Source organism: Ascaphus truei, unplaced genomic scaffold (genome assembly GCF_040206685.1).
Source record: "Ascaphus truei isolate aAscTru1 unplaced genomic scaffold, aAscTru1.hap1 HAP1_SCAFFOLD_559, whole genome shotgun sequence".
In the NCBI taxonomy this organism is placed as follows: Eukaryota; Metazoa; Chordata; class Amphibia; order Anura; family Ascaphidae; genus Ascaphus; species Ascaphus truei.
The window spans coordinates 136515-160218 of record NW_027456891.1 but is presented as its reverse complement, the minus strand read 5'-3'; the positions used below and the strand labels follow the sequence as shown (position 1 = coordinate 160218).

The 23704-nt window shown below is 54.7% G+C and overlaps 1 protein-coding gene across 2 annotated transcripts in view; it reads left to right on the top strand.

Moving 5' to 3' along the window:
• ITGB3 (integrin subunit beta 3) overlaps nt 1-20368 on the top strand; it is a 105211-nt gene extending 84843 nt beyond the window's left edge. For both annotated transcript variants that reach the window (XM_075584378.1, XM_075584380.1), the window contains exons 11-15: nt 9941-10163; nt 12047-12147; nt 12239-12358; nt 17461-17627; nt 20202-20368. In XM_075584378.1, coding sequence (XP_075440493.1) covers nt 9941-10163; nt 12047-12147; nt 12239-12358; nt 17461-17627; nt 20202-20273 — 683 coding nt within the window. In that variant the 3' untranslated portion in view covers nt 20274-20368. The remainder of the gene's footprint in view (nt 1-9940; nt 10164-12046; nt 12148-12238; nt 12359-17460; nt 17628-20201) is intronic.
• Nucleotides 20369-23704: the final 3336 nt, after the last annotated feature.

Below are 23704 nucleotides of genomic sequence, written 5' to 3'. Positions count from 1 at the left end.
GGATACATTAGGGGATACAGTTAGGGAGGGATACATTAGGGGATACAGTTAGGGAGGGATACAGTTACGGAGAGGGATACATTAGGGGATACAGTTAGGGAGGGATACATTAGGGGATACAGTTAGGGAGGGATACATTAGGGGATACAGTTAGGGAGGGATACATTAGAGGATACAGTTAGGGTGGGATACATTAGGGGATACAGTTAGGGAGGGATACATTAGGGGATACAGTTAGGGAGGGATACATTAGAGGATACAGTTAGGGTGGGATACATTAGGGATACAGTTAGGGAGGGATACATTAGGGGATACAGTTAGGAGGGATACATTAGGGGATACAGTTAGGGTGGGATACATTAGGGGATACAGTTAGGGTGGATACATTAGGGGATACAGTTAGGGAGGTACATTAGAGGATACAGTTAGGGTGGGATACATTAGGGGATACAGTTAGGGAGGGATACATTAGGGATACAGTTAGGGAGGGATACATTAGGGGATACAGTTAGGGAGGGATACATTAGGGGATACAGTTAGGGAGGGATACATTAGGGGATACAGTTAGGGAGGGATACATTAGGGGATACAGTTAGGGTGGATACATTAGGGGATACAGTTAGGGTGGGATACATTAGGGATACAGTTAGGGTGGATACATTAGAGGATACAGTTAGGGAGGGATACATTAGGGGATACAGTTAGGAGGGATACATTAGGGGATACAGTTAGGGAGGGATACATTAGGGATACAGTTAGGGAGGGATACATTAGGGGATACAGTTAGGGTGGGATACATTAGGGATACAGTTAGGGAGGGATACATTAGGGGATACAGTTAGGGAGGGATACATTAGGGGATACAGTTAGGGAGGGATACATTAGGGGATACAGTTAGGGTGGGATACATTAGGGGATACAGTTAGGGAGGGATACATTAGGGGATACAGTTAGGGTGGGATACATTAGAGGATACAGTTAGGGAGGGATACATTAGGGATACAGTTAGGAGTGGGATACATTAGGGGATACAGTTAGGGAGGGATACATTAGGGGATACAGTTAGGGAGGGATACATTAGGGGATACAGTTAGGGAGGGATACATTAGGGGATACAGTTAGGGAGGGATACATTAGGGGATACAGTTAGGGTAGGATACATTAGGGGATACAGTTAGGGTGGGATACATTAGAGGATACAGTTAGGGAGGGATACATTAGGGGATACAGTTAGGGAGGGATACATTAGGGGATACAGTTAGGGTGGGATACATTAGAGGATACAGTTAGGGAGGGATACATTAGGGATACAGTTAGGGAGGGATACATTAGGGATACAGTTAGGGAGGGATACATTAGGGGATACAGTTAGGGAGGGATACATTAGGGGATACAGTTAGGGTGGGATACATTAGGGGATACAGTTAGGGTGGGATACATTAGGGGATACAGTTAGGGAGGGATACATTAGGGGATACAGTTAGGGTGGGATACATTAGGGATACAGTTAGGGTAGGATACATTAGGGGATACAGTTAGGGTGGGATACATTAGGGGATACAGTTAGGGAGGGATACATTAGGGGATACAGTTAGGGAGGGATACATTAGGGGATACAGTTAGGGAGGGATACATTAGGGGATACAGTTAGGGTGGGATACATTAGGGGATACAGTTAGGGTGGGATACATTAGGGGATACAGTTAGGGAGGGATACATTAGGGGATACAGTTAGGGAGGATACATTAGGGGATACAGTTAGGGAGGGATACATTAGGGGATACAGTTAGGGAGTGATACATTAGGGATACAGTTAGGGTGGGATACATTAGGGGATACAGTTAGGGTGGGATACATTAGGGGATACAGTTAGGGAGGGATACATTAGGGGATACAGTTAGGGTGGGATACATTAGGGGATACAGTTAGGAGGGATACATTAGGGGATACAGTTAGGGAGGGATACATTAGAGGATACAGTTAGGGAGGGATACATTAGGGGATACAGTTAGGGTGGGATACATTAGGGGATACAGTTAGGGAGGGATACATTAGGGGATACAGTTAGGGTGGGATACATTAGGGATACAGTTAGGGTGGGATACATTAGGGATACAGTTAGGGTGGGATACATTAGGGGATACAGTTAGGGAGGGATACATTAGGGGATACAGTTAGGGAGGGATACATTAGGGGATACAGTTAGGGAGGGATACATTAGGGGATACAGTTAGGGTGGGATACATTAGGGGATACAGTTAGGGTGGGATACATTAGGGGATACAGTTAGGGAGGGATACATTAGAGGATACAGTTAGGGAGGGATACATTAGGGGATACAGTTAGGGTGGGATACATTAGGGGATACAGTTAGGGAGGGATACATTAGGGGATACAGTTAGGGAGGGATACATTAGGGGATACAGTTAGGGTGGGATACATTAGAGGATACAGTTAGGGAGGGATACATTAGGGGATACAGTTAGGGTGGGATACATTAGGGGATACAGTTAGGGAGGGATACATTAGGGGATACAGTTAGGGAGGGATACATTAGGGGATACAGTTAGGGTGGGATACATTAGGGGATACAGATAGGAAGTTATACATTAGGATGAAATGAGCTGTGCGGTTTTTACGATGCTCTGTAAACCATAATTGAATTTATTGCTGATTTCCCTTAACCAGTATTTTTTGACATGTCAGGACTCCTGAAACCCTTCACTAATAATAATAATAATACTGTATTGTGACTGTGTACCCCCCCCCCCCCCCCCGCAGGTACTGTGTACCCCCCCCCCCCACCCCCCGAAGGTATAGATACTACAGGTAGGTGCGCTTCTCTCTCTCAGACAGTAGCAGGAATGTACTGTAGGTGGCACTGACAGGGCGGGCGGGGGTAATTACTGTTCCTATAATGAGGTCAGGCTCCTGTCCAGTGGCTCAGCCCTGGGGGGTCTGACGCTGACGGGCGGCTCTGTGTGAAGACACTGGCCTCTGTGTAATAGGGAGTCACGGGGGGGAGGGGGGGGCGATTAACCTCTGCATAATCAGATAATCTGATACAGACGGGACCTCCAGGGCTTAGTGCAGGGACCCTGTACCTCTAGGACAGGGCTGCTCAGGAACCGGATAATTGGTAATACTTACACGCTGCTCTGTGTATAATACAGATACACACGCTGCTCTGTGTATAACACAGATACACGCTGCTCTGTGTATAATACAGATACACACGCTGCTCTGTGTATAATACAGATACATACGCTGCTCTGTGTATAATACAGATACATACGCTACTCTGCGTATAATACAGATACACGCTGCTCTGTGTATAACACAGATACACGCTGCTCTGTGTATAATACATACACACGCTGCTCTGCGTATAATACAGATACACACGCTACTCTGCGTATAATACAGATACACACGCTACTCTGCGTATAATACAGATACACACGCTGCTCTGTGTATAATACAGATACACGCTGCTCTGTGTATAATACAGATACATACTGCTCTGTGTATAATACAGATACACACGCTGCTCTGTGTATAACACAGATACACACTGCTCTGTGTATAATACAGATACACACCGTGCTCTGTGTATAATACAGATACACACTGCTCTGTGTATAATACAGATACACACGCTGCTCTGTGTATAATACAGATACACACGCTGCTCTGTGTATAATACAGATACACGCTGCTCTATGTATAATACAGATACACACGCTGCTCTGTGTATAACACAGATACACACGCTGCTCTGTGTATAATACAGATACACACGCTGCTCTGTGTATAATACAGATACACACGCTGCTCTGTGTATAATACAGATACACACGCTGCTCTGTGTATAATACAGATACACACGCTGCTCTGTGTATAATACAGATACACACTGCTCTGCGTATAATACAGATACACACGCTGCTCTGCGTATAACACAGATACACACGCTGCTCTGTGTATAACACAGATACACACACTGCTCTGTGTATAATACAGATACGCACGCTGCTCTGTGTATAATACAGATACACACGCTGCTCTGTGTATAATACAGATACACACGCTGCTCTGTTCTCTCTCTCTCACCTCTTCTCTCTCTCTCTCTCTCTCTCCTCTCACCTCTTCTCTCTCCGCTCTCACCTCTTCTCTCTCTCCTCTCACTAACTTTAAGCTAACTGCTTGTTCTTCTCACCTCCTCTTCTCTTTCTCTCTGTCTCCTTTACCTCTCTCCTTCCCTCTCTCTCTCTCCTTCCCCCCCCCTCTCTCTCTCTCCTTCCCTCTCTCTCTCTCTCTTTTTCCCTCTCTCTCTCCTTCCCTCTCTCTCTCTCCCCTTCCCTCTCTCTCTCCTTCCCTCTCTCTCTCTCCTTCCCTCTCTCTCTCTCTCTCTCTCTCTCTCTCTCTCTCTCTCTCTCTCTCTCTCTCCTTCCCTCTCTCTCTCTCTCTCCTTCCCTCTCTCTCCCTCTCCTTCCCTCTCTCTCTCCTTCCTCTCTCTCTCCCTCTCCTTCCCTCTCTCTCCCTCTCCTTCCCTCTCTCTCTCCTTCCCTCTCTCTCTCCTTCCCTCTCTCTCTCCTTCCCTCTCTCTCTCTCTCTCTCTCTCTCTCCTTCCCTCTCTCTCCTTCCCCCCCCCCCCTCTCTCTCTCTCCTTCCCTCTCTCTCCTCTCTCACCTCTTTTCTCTCTCTCCTCTCTCTCTCTCTCCTCTCTCTCTCTCCTCTCTCCCTCTCTCCTCTCACTAACTTTAAGCCGTGCCCCGTACCCTCTCCCGTGACATTGCGACGCACTGAGGCGTTCTGCAGACGCACTGGTCTAGTGCCCGGCTCGCTGCCTTTACATCGCCGTGACCTTGCGCACGTCCTTGAGGGGAGTAACCCGCAGTACAAGTCTATACCTAGCACTGAGTACACTGTCCCAGGTATATGAGGGGACGCAATGTCTTACTATATATTTGTGAAAGTGTCCTATGTGTCCGTGTCTGTATGTGTCTCCCTGTGTCCCTCCCCGTGTCCCTAGCGGCAATCCCATTGGACCTTGGGCCAGGCCAATGAGATTGCTCCCTTGGCCGCCCGCCCCCGCACACCTCTCATTGGCCTGAGGCGGAGTGATGGGCCAAAGGAGAGACGGAGACACACACACACACCCCCCGATGCTCCACTCACCCCCCCGATGCTCTACTCACCTCCCCCCCGATGCTCTACTCACCTCCCCCCCGATGCTCCACTCACCTCCCCCCCCGATGCTCCACTCACCTCCCCCCCCCGATGCTCCACTCACCCCCCCGATGCTCTACTCACCTCCCCCCCGATGCTCCACTCACCTCCCCCCCCCGATGCTCCACTCACCTCCCCCCCGATGCTCCACTCACCCCCCCGATGCTCTACTCACCTCCCCCCCGATGCTCCACTCACCTCCCCCCCCCCGATGCTCCACTCACCTCCCCCCCCCCGATGCTCCACTCACCCCCCCGATGCTCTACTCACCTCCCCCCCGATGCTCTACTCACCTCCCCCCCGATGCTCCACTCACCTCCCCCCCCCGATGCTCCACTCACCTCCCCCCCGATGCTCCACTCACCTCCCCCCCCGATGCTCCACTCACCTCTCCCCCCGATGCTCCACTCACCTCCCCCCCGATGCTCCACTCATCTCCCCCCCGATGCTCCACTCACCTCCCCCCCGATGCTCCACTCACCTCCCCCCCGATGCTCCACTCACCTCCCCCCCGATGCTCCACTCACCTCCCCCCGATGCTCCACTCACCTCCCCCCCGATGCTCCACTCACCTCCCCCCGATGCTCCACTCACCTCCCCCCCGATGCTCCACTCACCTCCCCTCCCCAATGCTCCACTCACCTCCCCTCCCCAATGCTCCACTCACCTCCCCTCCCAATGCTCCACTCACCTCCCCTCCCGATGCTCCACTCACCCCCCCCCCCCGATGCTCCACTCACCTCCCCCCCCCCGATGCTCCACTCACCTCCCCCCCCCCCGGTGCTCCACTCACCTCCCCCCCCCGATGCTCCACTCACCTCCCCCCCCCCGATGCTCCACTCACCTCCCCCCCTCCTCGGCGGGAGGACAGGCAGCTGACACGCGGCGCCTAAGATGGCGACGGCCGGAAGGACCCCCTTCCTCCCTCGCGGAGTAACTAAGATGTCGGCGGCCGGAACGAGAGGTCACGTGTGTGTGTGTCACTGTGTGTGTGTGTGTCACTGTGTGTGTGTGTGTGTGTGACACTGTATGTGTGTGTGTGGGACACTGTGTGTGTGTGGGACACTGTGTGTGTGTGGGACACTGTGTGTGTGGGTGTGGGTGTGTGTGTGTGACACTGTGTGTGTGTGACACTGTGTGTGTGTGACACTGTGTGTGTGTGGGACACTGTGTGTGTGTCAGGCACTGTAGGGTGGGGACCGGAGCTACGGGGGGGGGAGTCAGGAGCGTAGAGAGAGGGGGGAGCCGAGAAACATACAGGGGGAGTGGAGAGGAGGGACCCGGAAATTTTAAGCAACCCACCCCCCCTCCTGTCCACTGCCCCCCCTCCTGTCGACTGTCCCCCCCTCCTGTCCACTGTCACCCCCCTCCTGTCCACTTTCACCCCCCCTCATGTCCACTGTCCCCTCCCCCTCCTGTCCACTGTCCACTCCCCCTCCTGTACACTGTCCCCCCCTCCTGTCCACTGTCTCCCCCTCCTGTCCACTGTCACCCCCCCTCCTGTCCACTGTCACCCCCCCTCCTGTCCACTGTCACCCCCCTCCTGTCCACTGTCACCCCCCCTCCTGTCAACTGTCACCCCCCTCCTGTCCACTTGCACCCCCCTCCTGTCCACTGTCACCCCCCCTCCTGTCCACTGTCACCACCCCCTCCTGTCCACTGTCCCGTCCCCCTCTGTCCACTGTCCCGTCCCCCTCCTGTCCACTGTCCCGTCCCCCTCCTGTCCACTGTCCCGTCCCCCTCCTGTCCACTGTTGTCCCGTCCCCTCCTGTCCACTGTCATCCCGTCCCCTCCTGTCCACTGTCGTCCCATCCCCTCCTGTCCAGTGTCGTCCCCTCCTGTCCACTGTCCCGTCCACTCCTGTCCACTGTCCCGTCCCCCTCCTGTCCACTGTCCCGTCCCCCTCTTGTCCAGTCCCGTCCCCCTCCTGTCCACTGTCCCGTCCCCCTCCTGTCCACTGTCACGTCCCCCACCTGTCCACTGTCCCGTCCCCTTCCTGTCCACTGTTCTGTCCCCTCCTGTCCACTGTCCCGTCCCCCTCCTGTCCACTGTCCCGTCCCCCTCCTGTCCACTGTCCCGTCCCCCTCCTGTCCACTGTCCCGTCCCCCTCCTGTCCACTGTCCCGTCCCCCTCCTGTCCACTGTCCCGTCCCCCTCCTGTCCACTGTCCCGTCCCCCTCCTGTCCACTGTCCCGTCCCCCTCCTGTCCACTGTCCCATCCCCCTCCTGTCCACTGTTGTCCCGTCCCCCTCCTGTCCACTGTCGTCCCGTCCCCTCCTGTCCACTGTACCCGTCCCCTCCTGTCCACTGTCCCCGTCCCCTCCTGTCCACTGCCCCCCCTCCTGTCCACTGTCCCCTGTCCCCCCTCCTGTCCACTGTTGTCCCCCTCCTGTCCACTGTCCCGTCCCCCTCCTGTCCACTGTCCCGTCCCCCTCCTGTCCACTGTCCCATCCCCCTCCTGTCCACTGTCCCGTCCCCCTCCTGTCCACTGTCCCGTCCCCCTCCTGTCCACTGTCCCGTCCCCCTCCTGTCCACTGTCCCGTCCCCCTCCTGTCCACTGTCCCGTCCCCCACCTGTCCACTGTCCCGTCCCCCTCCTGTCCACTGTCCCGTCCCCCTCCAGTCCACCGTCCCGTCCCCCTCCTGTCCACTGTCCCGTCCCCTCCTCTCCACTGTCCCCTCCCCTCCTGTCCACTGTTCCGTCCCCTCCTGTCCACTGTTCCGTCCCCTCCTGTCCACTGTCCCGTCCCCCTCCTGTCCACTGTCCCGTCCCCTCCTGTCCACTGTCCCATCCCCCTCCTGTCCACTGTCCCGTCCCCCTCCTGTCCACTGTCCCGTCCTCTCCACTGTCCCGTCCCCCTCCTGTCCACTGTCTCCCCCCTCCTGTCCACTATCTCCCCCCCTCCTGTCCACTGTCTCCCCCACCTCCTGTCCACTGCCCCCCCACCCTCCTGTCCACTGTCCCCCCCCCTCCACTGTTCCGTTCCCCCCTCCTGTCCACTGTCCCCCCCCTCCCCTCCTCCTGTCCACTGTCCCCCCCTCTCCTCCCCCCCCCCCTTTCCTAGCGGGAAATTTAACTCACGGGCAACGCCGGGTCTCTCAGCTAGTGATTAATATGCATCACTAGCTGTACTACCCGGTGTAACACGCCGATCTAGGAGATGTGAAAGGGTATTCATTAAACATTGCTCTGTGTTTTCACCTCTCCTTGCAACGCCTTGCTGTTTCTTGTTCCCATTTTCCCACCTTACGCTCTCTCCTCCATCATGTCCTGCTCCTCTTTGCACTCTCTCCTCCCCTCTTTCTGCCCTCCCTGCCTTGCTGTGTCTGCTCCTCTCTGTGCTACTATCCTCCCTCCTCTCCTACTCATCTCATCTGTCTCCTCCATTCCTTGCTGTCTCTCCATTTCCTCCTCCTACTCATCTAATCTCTCCTCCACTCATTGCTGCCTCTCTGTTTCCCCCTCCTACTCATCTCATCTGTCTCCCCCACTCCTTGCTGTCTCTCTGTTTCCTCCTCCTACTCATCTCATCTGTCTCCTCCACTCCTTGCTGTCTCTCTGTTTCCTCCTCCTACTCATCTAATCTCTCCTCCACTCCTTGCTGCCTCTCTGTTTCCCCCTCCTACTCATCTCATCTGTCTCCTCCACTCCTTGCTGTCTCTCTGTTTCCTCCTCCTACTCATCTCATCTGTCTCCTCCACTCCTTGCTGTCTCTCTGTTTCCTCCTCCTACTCATCTCATCTGTCTCCTCCACTCCTTGCTGCCTCTCTGTTCCCCCTCCTACTCTTCTCATCTGTCTCCTCCACTCCTTGCTGTCTCTCTGTTTCCTCCTCCTACTCATCTCATCTGTCTCCTCCACTCCTTGCTGTCTCTCTGTTTCCTCCTCCTACTCAGCTCATCTGTCTCCTCCACTCCTTGCTGTCTCTCTGTTTCCTCTCCTACTCATCTCATCTGTCTCCTCCACTCCTTGCTGTCAATGTTTTCCCCTCCTATTCATCTCATCTGTCTCCTCCACTCCTTGCTGTCAATGTTTTCCCCTCCTATTCATCTCATCTGTCTCCTCCACTCCTTGCTGTCTCTCTGTTTCCCACTCCTACTCATCTCATCTGTTTCCTCCACTCCTTGCTGTCTCTCTGTTTCCCCCTCCTACTCATCTCATCTGTCTCCTCCACTCTTTGCTGTCTCTCTGTTTCCTCCTCCTACTCATCTCATCTGTCTCCTCCACTCCTTGCTGTCTCTCTGTTTCCTCGTCCTACTCATCACATCTGTCTCCGCCTCTCCTTGCTGCCTCTGTTTCCTACTCATCTCATCTGTCTCCTCCACTCCTTGCAGTCTCTGTTTCCTCGTCCTACTCATCACATCTGTCTCCGCCTCTCCTTGCTGTCTATACTGACATTAAAATCCCCTCCCCCAGTATTTCCTGGATGAGTGAGGGGCCGCTGAGTCTATCACAGAGAAGGAGGGATGCATATATGTATGTCTTTATTTATATAGCGCCCACAGTGTACTCGGCGCTTTACAAAGACAATACAGTACAGGGATTTATAATAATACAATCCCTGCCCGAAGGCCAGAGTTCAGTTCTTCTCCCCCTCCAATTGGATCTCCGCCGCCTCATTGGCCGACTCTGGATGAGTGACAGACCGTTCAGCCTATCACAGAGGGGTGTCGACTCTTTGTATTAACCCCTCGCCCCCCTCTCTCCCCAGGGCATGGCCAGTGCAGCTGCGGGGACTGTAACTGCGAGTCCGACTGGACGGGAGACTACTGTAACTGTACGAGCCGCACGGACACCTGTATGTCCAGCAGCGGCCTGCTGTGCAGCGGGAGGGGTCAGTGCGTGTGCGGGAAGTGTGACTGCACCCAGCCCGGCTCCTACGGGGACACCTGTGATAAGTGCCCCACCTGCCCGGACGCCTGCACCTTCAAGAAGTGAGTGTCCCCGAGAAACGCGTCGGTGCCAGTCATGTAACCGCTCCCTATATCTCCATCTATACCTCCCTATATCTCCACCTGTACCACCATATATAACCGCTCCCTATATCTCCATCTATACCTCCCTATATCTCCATCTATACCTCCCTATATCTCCATCTATGCCTCCCTATACCTCCATCTATACCTCCCTAAATCTCCACCTGTACCTCCATATATAACCGCTCCCTATATCTCCATCTATACCTCCCTATATCTCCACCTGTACCTCCATATATAACCGCTCCCTATATCTCCATCTATACCTCCCTATATCTCCATCTATACCTCCCTATATCTCCATCTATGCCTCCCTATATCTCCATCTATACCTCCCTAAATCTCCACCTATACCTCCATATATAACCGCTCCCTATATCTCCACCTGTACCTCCATATATAACCGCTCCCTATATCTCCATCTATACCTCCCTATATCTCCACCTATACCTCCATATATAACCGCTCCCTATATCTCCATCTATACCTCCCTATATCTCCACCTATACCTCCATATATAACCGCTCCCTATATCTCCATCTATGCCTCCCTACACCTCCATCTATACCTCCCTAAATCTCCACCTATACCTCCATATATAACCACTCCCTATATCTCCATCTATACCTCCCTATATCTCCATCTATACCTCCCTATATCTCCATCTATACCTCCCTATATCTCCATCTATACCTCCCTATATCTCCACCTATACCTCCATATATAACCGCTCCCTATATCTCCATCTATACCTCCCTATATCTCCACCTATACCTCCATATATAACCGCTCCCTATATCTCCATCTATGCCTCCCTACACCTCCATCTATACCTCCCTAAATCTCCACCTATACCTCCATATATAACCGCTCCCTATATCTCCATCTATACCTCCCTATATCTCCATCTATACCTCCCTATATCTCCATCTATACCTCCCTATATCTCCATCTATACCTCCCTATATCTCCATCTATACCTCCCTATATTTCCATCTATACCTTAATATTTAACCGCTTCCTATATCTTCATATATATCGCCATATAACCCCTCCTTATACTTCCTTATATCTCCATCTATCCCTCCATATAAAACCTCTCCCTATATCTATACCTCATATAACTGCTCCCTATAACTCAATCTATACCTCCATATAACCTCTCCCTATAGCTCCATCTATACCTCCATATAAAACCTCTCCCTATATCTATATCTCATATAACTGCTCCCTATAACTCCATCTGTACCTCCATATAACCTCTCCCTATAGCTCCATCTATACCTCCATATAACTTCTGCCTATAACTACTCCTATTACCCCATATAACCGCTCCCTATATCTCCCCCTATTACCCCATATGCCCTCACCTATAACCCCTCCTATTACCCCATATACCCGCTCCCTATAACTCCCCCTATTACCCCATATAACCCCTCCCTATAACTCCTATTACCCCATATAACCCCTCCCTATAACTCCTATTACCCCATATAACCCCTCCCTATATCTCCTCCTATTACCCCATATAATCCCTCCCTATAACTCCTCCTATTACCCATATAACCCTCCCTGTAACTCCTCCTATTACCCCATATAACCCCTCCCTATAACTCCTCCTATTACCCCATATAACCGCTCCCTATAACTCCTCCTATTACCCCATATACCCGCTCCCTATAACTCCTCCTATTACCCCATATACCCCCTCCCTATAACTCCCCCTATTACCCCATATAACCCCCTCCCTATAACTCCTCCTATTACCCCATATACCCGCTCCCCGTAACTCCTCCTATTACCCCATATAACCGCTCCCTGTAACTCCTCCCACCACGCAGAGGCTGTGTGGAGTGTAAGAAGTTTGAGAGGGGCCCCTGGTCCGACGATTCCTCCTGCAAGCGGATTTGCCGCGATGAGATTGAGTCGGTGAAGGAGCTGGGTGAGTGGACGGGGAATGTGAGGGCTTCTCACCTTCGGTGGCCCCCGTGTCCCCCACCCCGTAACCTCCGTCCTGTCTGTGTCGCCCACAGGTGACAACGGGAAGGACGCGGTGAACTGTACCTATAAGGATGAGAACGGTTGCGTGGTGAGGTTTCAATATCACGAGGACGCCAGCGGGAAATCCATTCTGTACGTCATCAATGAACCCGGTAAGTGGACAAGGACATCCCTACCCAACAGCACCCACGGGAGGGGGCAGGGCGAGTGCAAATGAGGGTGAGGATGAGCTGGTAACAGGCTGGTAACAGGCAAGGTTTGGTGGTATTCAATAAGCCTTATTGCTTATTGATGGGTGGTCATTGACCCAGATCTCCTCCGCATTAAAGGGTAAGTGTACTAATGGCAGTGACATGGTTAAGGGGTCGGTCCCTCCTAGGGGCAAAGTGTACTAATGGCAGTGACATGGTTAAGGGGTCAGTCCCTCCTAGGGGCAAAGTGTACTAATGGCAGTGACATGGTTAAGGGGTCAGTCCCTCCTAGGGCCAAAGTGTACTAATGGCAGTGACATGGTTAAGGGGTCAGTCCCTCCTAGGGGCAAAGTGTACTAATGGCAGTGACATGGTTAAGGGGTCAGTCCCTCCTAGGGGCAAAGTGTACTAATGGCAGTGACATGGTTAAGGGGTCAGTCCCTCCTAGGGGCAAAGTGTACTAATGGCAGTGACATGGTTAAGGGGTCAGTCTCTCCTAGGGGCAAAGTGTACTAATGGCAGTGACATGGTTAAGGGGTCAGTCCCTCCTAGGGGCAAAGTGTACTAATGGCAGTGACATGGTTAAGGGGTCAGTCCCTCCTAGGGGCAAAGTGTACTAATGGCAGTGACATGGTTAAGGGGTCAGTCCCTCCTAGGGCCAAAGTGTACTAATGGCAGTGACATGGTTAAGGGGTCAGTCCCTCCTAGGGCCAAAGTGTACTAATGGCAGTGACATGGTTAAGGGGTCAGTCCCTCCTAGGGGCAAAGTGTACTAATGGCAGTGACATGGTTAAGGGGTCAGTCCCTCCTAGGGGCAAAGTGTACTAATGGCAGTGACATGGTTAAGGGGTCAGTCCCTCCTAGGGGCAAAGTGTACTAATGGCAGTGACATGGTTAAGGGGTCAGTCTCTCCTAGGGGCAAAGTGTACTAATGGCAGTGACATGGTTAAGGGGTCAGTCCCTCCTAGGGGCAAAGTGTACTAATGGCAGTGACATGGTTAAGGGGTCAGTCCCTCCTAGGGGCAAAGTGTACTAATGGCAGTGACATGGTTAAGGGGTCAGTCCCTCCTAGGGGCAAAGTGTACTAATGGCAGTGACATGGTTAAGGGGTCAGTCTCTCCTAGGGGCAAAGTGTACTAATGGCAGTGACATGGTTAAGGGGTCAGTCTCTCCTAGGGGCAAAGTGTACTAATGGCAGTGAAATGGTTAAGGGGTCAGTCCCTCCTAGGGGCAAAGTGTACTAATGGCAGTGACATGGTTAAGGGGTCAGTCCCTCCTAGGGGCAAAGTGTACTAATGGCAGTGACATGGTTAAGGGGTCAGTCCCTCCTAGGGGCAAAGTGTACTAATAGCAGTGACATGGTTAAGGGGTCAGTCTCTCCTAGGGGCAAGGTGTACTAATGGCAGTGACAGGGTTAAGGGGTCAGTCCCTCCTAGGGGCAAAGTGTACTAATGGCAGTGACATGGTTAAGGGGTCAGTCCCTCCTAGGGGTAAAGTGTACTAATGGCAGTGACATGGTTAAGGGATCAGTCTCTCCTAGGGGCAAAGTGTACTAATGGCAGTGACATGGTTAAGGGGTCAGTCTCTCCTAGGGCCAAAGTGTACTAATGGCAGTGACATGGTTAAGGGGTCAGTCCCTCCTAGGGGCAAAGTGTACTAATGGCAGTGACATGGTTAAGGGGTCAGTCCCTCCTAGGGGCAAAGTGTACTAATGGCAGTGACATGGTTAAGGGGTCAGTCCCTCCTAGGGGCAAAGTGTACTAATGGCTGTGACATGTTTAAGGGGTCAGTCCCTCCTAGGGGCAAAGTGTACTAATGGCAGTGACATGGTTAAGGGATCAGTCTCTCCTAGGGGCAAAGTGTACTAATGGCAGTGACATGGTTAAGGGGTCGGTCTCTCCTAAGGGCAAAGTGTACTAATGGCAGTGACATGGTTAAGGGGTCGGTCCCTCCTACGGACAAAGTGTACTAATGGCAGTGACATGGTTAAGGGGTCAGTCTCTCCTAGGGGCAAAGTGTACTAATGGCAGTGACATGGTTAAGGGGTCAGTCTCTCCTAGGGGCAAGGTGTACTAATGGCAGTGACAGGGTTAAGGGGTCAGTCCCTCCTAGGGGCAAAGTGTACTAATGGCAGTGACATGGTTAAGGGGTCAGTCCCTCCTAGGGGTAAAGTGTACTAATGGCAGTGACATGGTTAAGGGATCAGTTTCTCCTAGGGGCAAAGTGTACTAATGGCAGTGACATGGTTAAGGGGTCAGTCTCTCCTAGGGCCAAAGTGTACTAATGGCAGTGACATGGTTAATGGGTCAGTCCCTCCTAGGGGCAAAGTGTACTAATGGCAGTGACATGGTTAAGGGGTCAGTCCCTCCTAGGGGCAAAGTGTACTAATGGCAGTGACATGGTTAAGGGGTCAGTCCCTCCTAGGGGCAAAGTGTACTAATGGCTGTGACATGGTTAAGTGGTCAGTCCCTCCTAGGGGCAAAGTGTACTAATGGCAGTGACATGGTTAAGGGATCAGTCTCTCCTAGGGGCAAAGTGTACTAATGGCAGTGACATGGTTAAGGGGTCAGTCTCTCCTAGGGCCAAAGTGTACTAATGGCAGTGACATGGTTAATGGGTCAGTCCCTCCTAGGGGCAAAGTGTACTAATGGCAGTGACATGGTTAAGGGGTCAGTCCCTCCTAGGGGCAAAGTGTACTAATGGCAGTGACATGGTTAAGGGGTCAGTCCCTCCTAGGGGCAAAGTGTACTAATGGCTGTGACATGGTAAAGGGGTCAGTCCCTCCTAGGGGCAAAGTGTGCTAATGGCAGTGACATGGTTAAGGGGTCGGTCTCTCCTAAGGGCAAAGTGTACTAATGGCAGTAACATGGTTAAGGGGTCGGTCCCTCCTACGGACAAAGTGTACTAATGGCAGTGACATGGTTAAGGGGTCAGTCTCTCCTAGGGGCAAAGTGTACTAATGGCAGTGACATGGTTAAGGGGTCAGTCCCTCCTAGGGACAAATTGTACTAATTGCAGTGACATGGTTAAGGGGTCAGTCTCTCCTAAGGGCAAAGTGTACTAATGGCAGTGACATGGTTAAGGGGTCAGTCCCTCCTAGAGACAAAGTGTACTAATGGCAGTGACATGGTTAAGGGGTCAGTCCCTCCTAGGGACAAATTGTACTAATGGCAGTGACATGGTTAAGGGGTCAGTCCCTCCTAGGGGCAAAGTGTACTAATGGCAGTGACAGGGTTAAGGGGTCAGTCCCTCCTAGGGGCAAAGTGTACTAATGGCAGTGACATGGTTTCGGTGTCCGTCCTGGGGTTGTCCGACGCCGCAGAGTTTGCCCTCCTCTCCCCCCCCCCCTGTCCCTTATCATTATAAGGACAGTAATAAAATAATAATACAATACGTGGAAGTTGGAGGCTGTGAGGTCTTAGGGGCGTTTTGCTGAAATCCTGGGGAGTGGGGGGGGGGGGGGGGGATGAGGGGGGGGGGGGTTAACCCTTATGCCGCTGGTCCCTAGCCAAAGTCCGCAGTGTTCGCGCATGGCCCGGGGAGGATTAACCCTTGCGCTGCCGACCTGTGTGTCCACAAACTACATCCCGGGCGGAAATACAGTCGCACGGCCATGAAGGGGTTACAGTCAGACGGTGACCTCTGACCCCTGATAACATGCGCGGTGGCATTGTGTGTAATAACCGCAACCACACCGCCGTCACAAACACACACTCCCGTGTCACCTCTCTCCCCCCCCCCCCGTGTGCAACTCTCTCCTCTCTCACTCCCATCTCCCTCATCCCCTCTCTCCCCCTCTCATACACCCCTTCCCCTCCCACTTCCGCCCCCCCTTTGTCCCCCTCCCCCTTTCCTCCCTCTCCCCCCTCCCTCTCTCTCCCCCCACCCTTTCCTCTCTCTCTCCCCCCACCCTTTCCTCTCTCTCCCCCCACCCTTTCCCTCTCTCCCCCCCCCCCCACCCTTTCCCTCTCCCCCCCCCCCACCCTTTCCCTCTCTCCCCCCCCACCCTTTCCCTCTCTCCCCCCCCCCCAACCTTTCCCTCTCTCCCCCCCCACCCTTTCCCTCTCCCCCCCCCCACCCTTTCCCTCTCCCCCCCCCACCCTTTCCCTCTCCCCCCCCCCACCCTTTCCCTCTCTCCCCCCCAACCTTTCCCTCTCCCCCCCACCCTTTCCCTCTCTCCCCCCCACCCTTTCCCTCTCTCCCCCCCACCCTTTCCCTATCTTCCCCCCACCCTTTCCCTCTCTCCCCCCCACCCTTTCCCTCTCTCCCCCCCACCCTTTCCCTCTCTCCCCCTCCACCCTTTCCCTATCTCCCCCCCCCCACCCTTTCCCTCTCTCCCCCCCCCACCATTTCCCTCTCTCCCCCCCACCCTTTCCCTCTCTCTCCCCCCCCACCCTTTCCCTCTCTCCCCCCCACCCTTTCCCTCTCTCCCCCCCCCCCACCCTTTCCCTCTCTCCCGCCCACCCTTTCCCTCTCTCCCCCCCCACCCTTTCCCTCTCTCCCCCCCCACCCTTTCCCTCTCTCCCCCCACCCTTTCCCTCTCTCCCCCCCACCCTTTCCCTCTCTCCCCCCCAACCCTTTCCCTCTCTCTCCCCCCCAACCCTTTCCCTCTCTCTCCCCCCCACCCTTTCCCCCTCTCTCCCCCCCCCCACCCTTTCCCTCTCTCTCCCCTCCACCCTTTCCCTCTCTCTCCCCCCCCACCCTTTCCCTCTCTCTCCCCCCACCCTCCCCCTCCTTTTCCCTCCCCCCCTCCTTTTCCATCCCCCCCTCCTTTTCCCTCCCCCTCCCCCCTTTAGCCTCCCCCCTTTTCCCTCCCCTCCCCCCTCCTTTTCCCTCCACCCCTCCTTTTCCCGCCCCCCCTCCTTTTCCCTCCCCCCCCTCCTTTTCCCTCCCCCCCTCCTTTTTCTCCCCCCCTCCTTTTTCTCCCCCCCCTCCCTTTCCCTCCCCCCCCTCCCTTTCCCTCCCCCCCCTCCCTTTCCCTCTCTCTCCCTCCACCCTCTCCCTTCCTTTTCCCTCTCTCCCCCACCCCTCTCCCCCTTATAACCCCCATTCTCTCCTCTCAGAGTGCCCCCAGGGGCCGGATATCCTCGTGGTTCTCCTGTCGGTGATGGGCGCCATCTTTCTCCTCGGCCTGGTCGCGCTGCTCATCTGGAAACTCTTCATCTCCATCCACGACCGGAAGGAGTTCTCCAAGTTCGAGGAGGAGAGAGCGAAGGCCAAATGGGACACGGTGAGATGGGGGGAGAGCGAGTGGGAGGGGAGAGGGAGAGAAGGGGGGAGAGGGAGAGAGATGGGGGGAAAGAGAGAGGGGGAGACAGAGAGCGGGAGAGAGAGGAGAGAAGGCGGGGCAGAGGGAGAGTGTCGTGTAACTCACAGGGAGATCCCTTCTGTCTGTGTCACTGCGTCACCCTGCGGGGGAGGGACAGACCCCATGTCCCATAGCTCCCTTCTCCCTGTGTCACTGTGTCACCCTGCGGGGGGAGGGACAGACTCCATGTCCCATAGCTCAATTCTCACTGTGTCACTGTGTCACCCTGCGGGGGGAGGAACAGACTCCATGTCCCATAGCTCCCTTCTGTCTGTGTCACTGTGTCACCCTGCGGGGGGAGGGACAGACTCCATGTCCCATAGCTCCCTTCTCCCTGTGTCACTGTGTCACCCTGCGGGGGGAGGGACAGACTCCCTGTGTCACTGTGTCACCCTGCGGGGGGAGGGACAGACTCCATGTCCCATAGCTCCCTTCTCCCTGTGTCACCCTGCGGGGGGAGGGACAGACTCAATGTCCCATTGCTCCCTTCTGCCTGTGTCACTGCGTCACCCTGCGGTGGGAGGGACAGACTCCATGTACCATAGCTCCCTTCTCCCTGTGTCACTGTGTCACCCTGCGGGGGGAGGGACAGTCTCCATGTCCCATAGCTCCCTTCTCCCTGTGTCACTGTGTCACCCTGCGGGGGGAGGGACAGACTCCGTGTCCCAGAGCTCCCTTCTCCCTGTGTCACTGTGTCACACTGCGGGGGGAGGGACAGTCTCCATGTCCCATAGCTCCCTCCTGTCTGTGTCACTGTGTCACCCTGCGGGGGAGGGACAAACTCCATGTCCCATAGCTCCCTTCTCTCTGTGTCACTGTATCACCCTGCGGGGGGAGGGACAGACTCCATGTCCCATAGCTCCCTTCTGTCTGTGTCACTGTCACTCTGCGGGGGAGGGACAGACTCCATGTCCCATAGCTCCCTTCTCCCTGTGTCACTGTGTCACCCTGCGGGGGGAGGGACAGGCTCCATGTCCCATAGCTCCCTTCTGTCTGTGTCACTGTGTCACCCTGCGGGGGGAGGGACAGACTCAATGTCCCATAGCTCCCTTCTGCCTGTGTCACTGTGTCACCCTGCGGGGGGAGGGACAGACTCCATGTACCATAGCTCCATTCTCCCTGTTTCACCCTGCGGGGGGAGGGACAGACTCCGTGTCCCAGAGCTCCCTTCTCCCTGTGTCACTGTGTCACCCTGCGGGGGGAGGGACAGACTCCATGTCCCATAGCTCCCTTATGCCTGTGTCACCCTGCGGGGGGAGGGACAGACTCCATGTCCCATAGCTCCCTTCTCCCTGTGTCACCCCGTGGTGGGAGGGACAGTCTCCATGTCCCATAGCTCCCTTCTCCCTGTGTCACTGTGTCACCCCGCGGTGGGAGGGACAGACTCCATGTCCCATAGCTCTCTTCTGTCTGTGTCACTGTGTCACCCTGCGGGGGGAGGGACAGACTCCATGTCCCATAGCTCCCTTCTCCCTGTGTCACTGTGTCACCCTGCGGGGGAGGGACAGACTCATGTCCCATAGCTCCCTTCTGTCTGAGTCACTGTGTCACCCTGCGGGGGGAGGGACAGACTCCATGTCCTATAGCTCCCTTCTCCCTGTGTCACTGTGTCACCCTGCGGGGGGAGGGACAGACTCCATGTCCCATAGCTCCCTTCTGTCTGAGTCACTGTGTCACCCTGCGGGGGGGAGGGACAGACTCCATGTCCCATAGCTCCCTCCTGCCTGTGTCACTGTGTCACCCTGCGGGGGGAGGGACAGACTCCATGTCCCATAGCTCCCTTCTCCCTGTGTCACTGTGTCACCCTGCGGCGGGAGGGACAGACTCCATGTCCCATAGCTCCCTCCTGCCTGTGTCACTGTGTCACCCTGCGGGGGGAGGGACAGACTCCATGTCCCATAGCTCCCTTCTCCCTGTGTCACTGTGTCACCCTGCGGGGGGAGGGACAGACTCCATGTCCCATAGCTCCCTCCTGCCTGTGTCACTGTGTCACCCTGCGGGGGGAGGGACAGACTCCATGTCCCATAGCTCCCTTCTGCCTGTGTCACTGTGTCACCCTGCGGGGGGAGGGACAGACTCCATGTCCCATAGCTCCCTTCTGCCTGTGTCACTGTGTCACCCTGCGGGGGGAGGGACAGTCTCCATGTCCCATAGCTCCCTTCTCCCTGTGTCACTGTGTCACCCTGCGGGGGAGGGACAGACTCCATGTCCCATTGCTCCCTTCTCCCTGTGTTACTGTGTCACCCTGCGGGGGGAGGGACAGACCCCATGTCCCATAGCTCCCTTCTCCCTGTGTCACCCTGCGGGGGGAGGGACAGACTCCATGTCCCATAGCTCCCTTCTCCCTGTGTCACTGTGTCACCCTGCGGGGGAGGGACAGACTCCATGTCCCATAGCTCCCTCCTGCCTGCCACCCCAGCCACTGGAGAATGTGACCCAGTGGATCTCCCAGTGGATCCTCTTGCCCAGGTTGATACGACGACTTCTCTCTTGCAGGCTCACAACCCGCTGTATAAAGGCGCCACCTCCACCTTCACCAACATTACCTACAAAGGGAACTCCGACTGACGTCTCTTACCGGGGGCGCTCCCAGCAGCCTCTACACCGACAGCGGACCCCTGAGACTCCGTCACGGCCGACTCTCCCCCCTCCCCCCCCCCCCCCCGACCCCACACACAGCATTCCTCAACTTCCCACTCCACTGCGTAAGAGGCGGAGCCTCGAGACGACGACCAATCGGCTACGAGGAGCCTCTCCTCCCTACTGGGGCGTGCCACGGACTTTCACCGTGTCGCCGTACCCCTGTTTCTGGTTGTAGGGCGGTGCTCGGGGTCCCTGGGATGGGACAGCAGATGCAGGGTGATGTGGGGAAGGGGGAGATATTCGGGACCCCCCCCTCCAACACGGTCGGGCGTGGGGCGGACCCTTTCAGAGCCGCTGCTGCGCGGAACCTCGCGCGGGGCGGTTCTCGAGCACGCCCCCCCCCCCCCCCCGGGCGGCTCCGCTGGCGGTTGACTAAACGGATAAACCTGTGGATGCACGGAGCGACTTCGTCAGACCCCGTTGAAGAATAGAGAACCCCCCCCCCCCAAAAAAAAAGAATTTGGGGAAAGCTCGGTGGTCCCAAGGAGTATTTTATTTGTCATTTCACATTTTTAAAAACCCCGGGTTTTAAGGGGGTCCCGCCCTGCGAAGCCGACAGGAAGGAAAGAAATGGACGTGCACAGAACTCAATGTATTGCAATGCAAAGGTTTCATTCAAGAAAGATTTGATCCCCCACTCAATCCCCCCCTCCTCCTCTCACTCAATCCGCCCCCTCCTCCTCTCACTCAATCCCCCACTCAATCCCAAACTCCTCCTCTCGCTCAATCCCCCCCTCCTCCTCTCACTCAATCCCCCCCTCCTCCAATCTCACTCAATCCCCCCCTCCTCCTCTCACTCAATCCCCCCCTCCTCCTCTCACTCAATCCCCCCCTCCTCCTCTCACTCAATCTGCCCCTCTCCTCTCACTCAACCCCCTCCTCCTCTCACTCAACCCCCCAGTCCTCCTCTCACTCAATCCGCCCCTCTCCTCTCACTCAATCCGCCCCCTCCTCTCACTCAATCCCCCCCCCTCTCCTCTCACTCAATCCCCCCTCTCCTCTCACTCAATCCCCCTCTCCGCCACTCACTCAACCCCCCCGTCCTCCTCTCACTCAATCCCCCTCTCCGCCACTCACTCAACCCCCCCATCCTCCTCTCACTCAATCCCCCCCCTCCTCTCGCTCAATCCCCCCCTCCTCCTCTCGCTCAATCCCCCCCTCCTCCTCTCGCTCAATCCCCCCTCCTCTCGCTCAATCCCCCCTCCTCTCGCTCAATACCCCCTCCTCCTCTCGCTCAATCCCCCCCTCCTCCTCTCGCTCAATCCCCCCCTCCTCCTCTCGCTCAATCCCCCCCTCCTCCTCTCGCTCAATCCCCCCCTCCTCCTCTCGCTCAATCCCCCCTTCTCTCGCTCAATCCCCCCCTCCTCCTCTCGCTCAATCCCCCCCTCCTCCTCTCGCTCAATCCCCCCCTCCTCCTCTCGCTCAATCCCCCCCTCCTCTCGCTCAATCACCCCCCTCCTCCTCTCGCTCAATCCCCCCCCCTCCTCCTCCTCTCGCTCAATCCCCCCCCTCCTCTCGCTCAATCCCCCCCCCCTCCTCTCGCTCAATCCCCCCCCCCTCCTCTCGCTCAATCCCCCCCTCCTCTCGCTCAATCACCCCTCCTCTCGCTCAATACCCCCTCCTCCTCTCGCTCAATCACCCCCTCCTCCTCTCGCTCAATCACCCCCTCCTCCTCTCGCTCAATCACCCCCTCCTCCTCTCGCTCAATCACCCCCTCCTCCTCTCGCTCAATCACCCCCTCCTCCTCTCGCTCAATCACCCCCTCCTCCTCTCGCTCAATCACCCCCTCCTCCTCTCGCTCAATCACCCCCTCCTCCTCTCGCTCAATCCCCCCCTCCTCCTCTCGCTCAATCCCCCCCTCCTCCTCTCGCTCAATCCCACCCTCCTCCTCTCGCTCAATACCCCCCTCCTCCTCTCGCTCAATCCCCCCCTCCTCCTCTCGCTCAATCCCCCCCTCCTCCTCTCGCTCAATTCCACCCTCCTCTCACTCAAACTCCCCCTCCACTCAATCAATCCCCCCCGCCTCTCACTCTATTCCCCCCATCTCTCACTCAATCCCCCCCCTTCTCCTCTCACTCTATCCCCCCTCCTCTCTCACTCTATCCCCCCTCCTCTCTCACTCTATCCCCCTCTCCTCTCTCAATCCCATCTCTCCTCTCTCAATCCCCCCCCCTCTCTCACTCAATCCTCTCACTCAATCCCCCCCCTCCTCTCACTCAATTCCCCCCTCTTCTCTCACCCAATCCCCCCTCCTCAAAAGTCACCCTGCTCTAGAGCACACACCCTTTCAAGTTTCACTGCCTTTGGGGGGCCTGCGCCCCCCCTCCACCATAACATATTAACCACACACACACATGTAACAATGCGTCGCCATTTCTGTATTTCTCAGGTGTAATCTGTGTTGCCTTTTCACGCTGTACCGGTCACCCACTGTTCCCAAGAGCTGACACCCTAGCTTGCTGCGCACACGGCAGGGGTTAAGGAAAAGTGCCGCTTGCTGGTTCACAATAAAGACTACTTTTTGTTGGTGGGGGTGTGAAGGCGTGTGCGTCCGAAGATCAGATCTGAATATTTCTGTGGGGCGCGTCCCAGTGTCAGCGCTAACAAGTAGCACAGCAGCGTGTGAAGGTCGTGGCGAAGGTCATGCTGTGACTCACACACATCTCGCGTAGTGCCGCGTCAGAAATGGAGTTTGACGCATCGCGTCGCGGTGAATTCCTGGTTAATCCCATTTATATTAAATCAGGATTCTGTGTATTTCTTACTTATAACTAGTGTTAGTAACGCTTAGTTATTCGTGTCATGTTATTTATAACTAGCGTTAGTAACTAATCAGTTACTAGTTATAAATAACATTATACTAGTGTTAGTAACTATCTGTTATTAGTGTCATTTATTTATAACTAGTGTTAGTAACTATCAGTTATTAGTATAATGTTATAACTAGTGTTAGTAACTATCAGTTATTAGTATAATGTTATAACTAGTGTTAGTAACTATCAGTTATTAGTGTCATCTTATTTATAACTAGTGTTAGTAACTATCAGTTATTAGTGTCATGCTATTTATAACTAGTGTTAGTAACCATCGGTTATTAGTGTCATGTTATTTATAACTAGTGTTAGTAATTATCGGTTATTAGTGTCATGTTATTTATAACTAGTGTTAGTAACTATCGGTTATTAGTGTCATGTTATTTATAACTAGTGTTAGTAACTATCGGTTATTAATGTAATGTTATTTATAACTAGCGTTAGTAACTATCGGTTATTAGTGTCATGTTATTTATAACTAGCGTTAGTAACTATCGGTTATTAGTGTCATGTTATTTATAACTAGCGTTAGTAACTATCGGT